Source organism: Corvus brachyrhynchos, unplaced genomic scaffold, assembly GCF_000691975.1.
Source record: "Corvus brachyrhynchos isolate BGI_N302 unplaced genomic scaffold, ASM69197v1 scaffold305, whole genome shotgun sequence".
Classification (NCBI taxonomy): domain Eukaryota; kingdom Metazoa; phylum Chordata; class Aves; order Passeriformes; family Corvidae; genus Corvus; species Corvus brachyrhynchos.
In genome coordinates, this window is record NW_008239284.1 from 1,795,170 (window position 1) to 1,799,142 (window position 3,973).

Genomic DNA, 3,973 nt, shown 5'->3' on the forward strand with positions numbered 1-3,973 from the left:
GCCCAAGAACATGGCGCATCCCTGCCGAATGCACAGCCTCCCATGGGAATCGGCACTTGCAGGAGGAATGGAGCATCGTGGAACGGGGTTACAAGCAGCACAGCACAAGTTTGTAGGGCTGGGAGCAAAGTGAGTGCAGCTGTTTGGCAAAGGAGAAGAGCTGAGATGATCCCTAGGTCTAGAGAAAGTTTTAATGGGGAGTGAAAAACAGGATAGAAAACTTAGGGTCTGACTCCCTTAATTGTCTCAAATCAGATCTCTGCAGAAGTTTGCATTAATGATAATTAATAATCCACCAGAGCTGTAGCTGTCAGCCCAGGGACGGGTGACTGACCCACTGGCATCAGCAGATCTTCCTGAAATCAGACACTGGGAGGGGAAACCGCAGATTTAAGCCAAAAGAAGGGAGGAAAGTATGCCAAAAATCTGGCAGAAATCAGTGCACAGACACTGATTCCCACCAACCAGTGATTTTTTTAAGCATTCCCTGCAGCACAGCAAGAAAAGTTTTCGAGTCATGTACTCTACTTGTGACCTCAGTGAAAGTAAGGAACAGTTAGTTAAAAAGAACGAGCAACCATCAGGTTTATCCTCGGCGTAAGCAAGAAGGAATGTAACAGCGAGTCTCTTAAACACGGTAAGTTCGTCACGAGGATTCAAAGAGCTCCACAAAGGCTCCGTTTGGAGGCGCGGGACAGGACTCAGGTGCGTCCGTGCCTTACCTGGCTGCCACACGAGCTGGGCGCTCGCAGGTTCCCGATCAGCAGGTAAGCGGTGGGCAGCATGAGCAGCAGCACCGCGAGCAGGCACAGCAGCAGCGCGCACCGTATCCTCCTCAAATCCTTGCGGAGGTGCATCCCGGCGCTTTGGCCGATGCCGGGAGCCGCAGCCTCCGGGCCGATCTCTACCACACGCCCCATGGCAGCAGCGCCGGGCTCGTTCTCCGAGAGAGCCGGGCACTGCCAATCCTCTTGTGGTGCCTGGCCTGCATGGAGACCCCCATTAAATAAGAGCTGCCCCGAGTGTGGGAAGGCACCGCCACACACACACACCCTCCCTCCCTCCCGAGGAATGCACCGCCTACAATAGAAACCCGGCAGGGAGAGCGGGAGCACCGCGCTCCCCGCGCTGCCCGGGGCCGGCTCCTGCCTCCCGACGGCTTTGCCTCCCCCCTCTCGGTGCAGAAGGAAGCCAGGAAAGTCCCAGTGGGTGGAACCAGGATGAACCCCGCTGCTGGGCTGGATAAGCTCGCAGGCTTTTCCGCGTGGCACGGGGAACATGAAACCAATGGGAGTGAAAGTGAGAAGCAGGGGGGGAGAGAGGCAGAGGCAAGCAGAGCCCGGCAGTTTCTTCTTTCCCAGAGAAAGGGGAAGAGGCTTTTGGGGAAGGTGAGACGATATGAAGCAAGTGACCCCAAAGAAGGGGTCCGGTTCTCTGAAGTGTTGCTTCATCCCTCCTTTCTAGCAGAATTCACAAGAGGCTGCCCGTTGCTCAACGTTGCATCTTTTGCACCAAACCGTCAGGGCTTAGGCCCCAAATCGGAAGTTTGTCTGCTCTGGGGCTCATCTTCTCCCAAATGACCTTAATTAAAAACCTTAACAAAAAAATTGTGCTGTCACAGGAGTCTGTTATTGCTACTTGGAAAAGTGTGATTTTGGAATAACGATGTCAATCTTACTTGACTGACAGCTTCTATCCCCGATAGAGAGGGGCTGCTCATCCTCTGGAGCTGATCAGCAGCACAACCAGGAGGAACAAGCTCTGCTGGCAGCTGATGTCCAGCTGCAAGGGGCTCCTGTATCCCAGGAAAGTTTCTTCCTTTCTCCTTGCTGCTCTGCAGCAGCCCATTCTCCACAAGGAAATCCAGTCATTTAGGAAGTGCTTGGCATGGAGATGTTGCCATTTAGACTTACCCAGACTGCTGAAATTGGACTTTTTTGTCCCCAGGAAAGTTCTCATTAAAACAGAAACTTTCTTTGATGTGTATCTGCACACACAGTAATGTGCAGGAACTTCTCCTTTTTCCCTGCGTAGAGAAACAGGCTGGAAATTTGAACGCTTGTGTAGTCAGAGAGGTTTGGTTTCCCCCACCTCTCCAGGAAAAGCATTCCAGATTTGGGTTTTTAGAAAATAAGACCAAAGAAAGAAAACTATTTTCTCAGGCCCCAGGTAATCTGTAACATCCTTTTCCCCCAAAAATACAGCCAGCTCTTATTATTTCAATGACACTGCTAAAAATCTTCCTGTTGTGATAATTTAGTGCAGCTCTTGGTACTCTGGAGAGCTACAAGTCATGCTCTGAGCAGAGCACATGATTTGGTCAGCGAGGCTGACTGAGGCTGCCAGCAGCAAGGATGGGAATCCTGCAAGCAGAGCAGAGAGGGAATAGATGGAAGGGACCTTAAAGCCCACCCAGTGCCACCCCTGCCATGGGCAGGGACACCTCCCACTGTCCCAGGCTGCTCCAAGCCCCAATGTCCAGCCTGGCCTTGGGCACTGCCAGGGATCCAGGGGCAGCCCCAGCTGCTCTGGGCACCCTGTGCCAGGGCCTGCCCACCCTCCCAGGGAACAATTCCTTCCCAATGTCCCATCCATCCCTGCCCTCTGGCAGTTTGAAACCATTCCCCCTTGTCCTGTCACTCCAAACCCTTGGAAATTGTCTCTCTCCATCTTTCCTGCCAGCTCCTTCAGGCCCTGCAAGGGCACACTGAGGTCACCCCAAAGCTTCTCCTCTCCAGGCTGAACAATCCCAGCTCTCCCAGCCTTTCCTCCCAGCAGAGCTGCTCCATCCCTCTGATCCCCCTGGAGCCTCCTCTGGCCTCTCTCCAGCAGCTCCAGGTCCTTCCTGTGCTGGGCCCCGGGGCTGGGGCAGCTCTGCAGGTGGGGTCTCACCTGAGCACAGGGGCACAGGGGCACAATCCCACTCCCCTGCTGCCCATGCTGGGGCTCAGCCCAGGGCAGGGGGTTCAGGGGTGGCTCCTACCCAGCCCCTCACCCAGCACATCTTTGTAAAGCACCAAAGGCCACGTGCTCCAATCCCAGCCAAACCACATCGCTCCTGTGGGGCCTTTGACAAGTGACTGTGTTTCCTTCCTTAATTCACTGTTTGTTTGCATTTAGACTGTAACACCTTGGGAACAAGGACTGCTATCTGCTTTCACAGTGCCCAGATCTCATTTCAGGGTAGGTGTGGCTCCGTTTGTCCTAGAATAAAAGAGCTCGTATTTCTGCGAAGTGCTGTGTAGAGATGTGATTTTTAAACTTTTTTTTATTTCTGGTGTCGCAGTTGCATACTCTAGGACAAAATACTAAAAAACCTGATACTAATATTTTGACCACGAGTGTCAAAGTTAATTTTCTCTTCACTGTGAGTGCTACAAAAAGCTTAAAATATATTCACGGCATGGGCCTTGCCAGCAGATGGACACAGTTATCTCCAGGGAACACCCAGGAGTTTATTTTTATTTCATTTGCCAAGGATTTCCAGGGGAGCCAGCTCTGAGTGACAACAGCTTGTAAGAGCTTTTATTGGCAGTGGTGACCCACAAACCTTTGCCTTGAAGAGGATGAGCAGCCAGAGCCTCGGAAAGCAGGGCCTGAGCTCTTGAGATGAGGTGGGAACAGGCTCATGCTCTGCCCCTGGCTTTGAGGCCGAGCTGAGAATTTGCTCTTAAGGATCCCAAGAGAGGGAGGAGAAATTTCCTTTTTCCTGTGCAGACAAGCATGCCTGGCACACAGGAGCCCGGGACTTGCCAGGAGGGGACTCTCTCAGTGAGGCAGCTCTGGAGCTGCCAGAAGAAACCCAGCACTGGGATGCACTGGGATGCACTGGGATGTTCGCCAGCCATCCCTGGCTGCAGGACAGGGAATGGGGACCTTGGGGAACCACTGTGGTCTCTTCTTTCCTGTGAAGAGAGCTGGATCACGGCAGTCAGGGCACGGGCAGAGATGGTCCCTCTTGGCTCTCGGTCAT

At 53.1% G+C, this 3,973-nt stretch overlaps 1 protein-coding gene across 1 annotated transcript in view; it reads right to left on the reverse strand.

Moving 5' to 3' along the window:
- TNFSF15 (tumor necrosis factor superfamily member 15) overlaps positions 1 to 1,334 on the reverse strand; it is a 14,487-nt gene extending 13,153 nt beyond the window's left edge. Inside the window, exon 1 of the mRNA XM_008638357.2 lies at positions 723 to 1,334. Coding sequence (XP_008636579.2) covers positions 723 to 1,280 — 558 coding nt within the window. The 5' untranslated portion in view covers positions 1,281 to 1,334. The remainder of the gene's footprint in view (positions 1 to 722) is intronic.
- Positions 1,335 to 3,973: the final 2,639 nt, after the last annotated feature.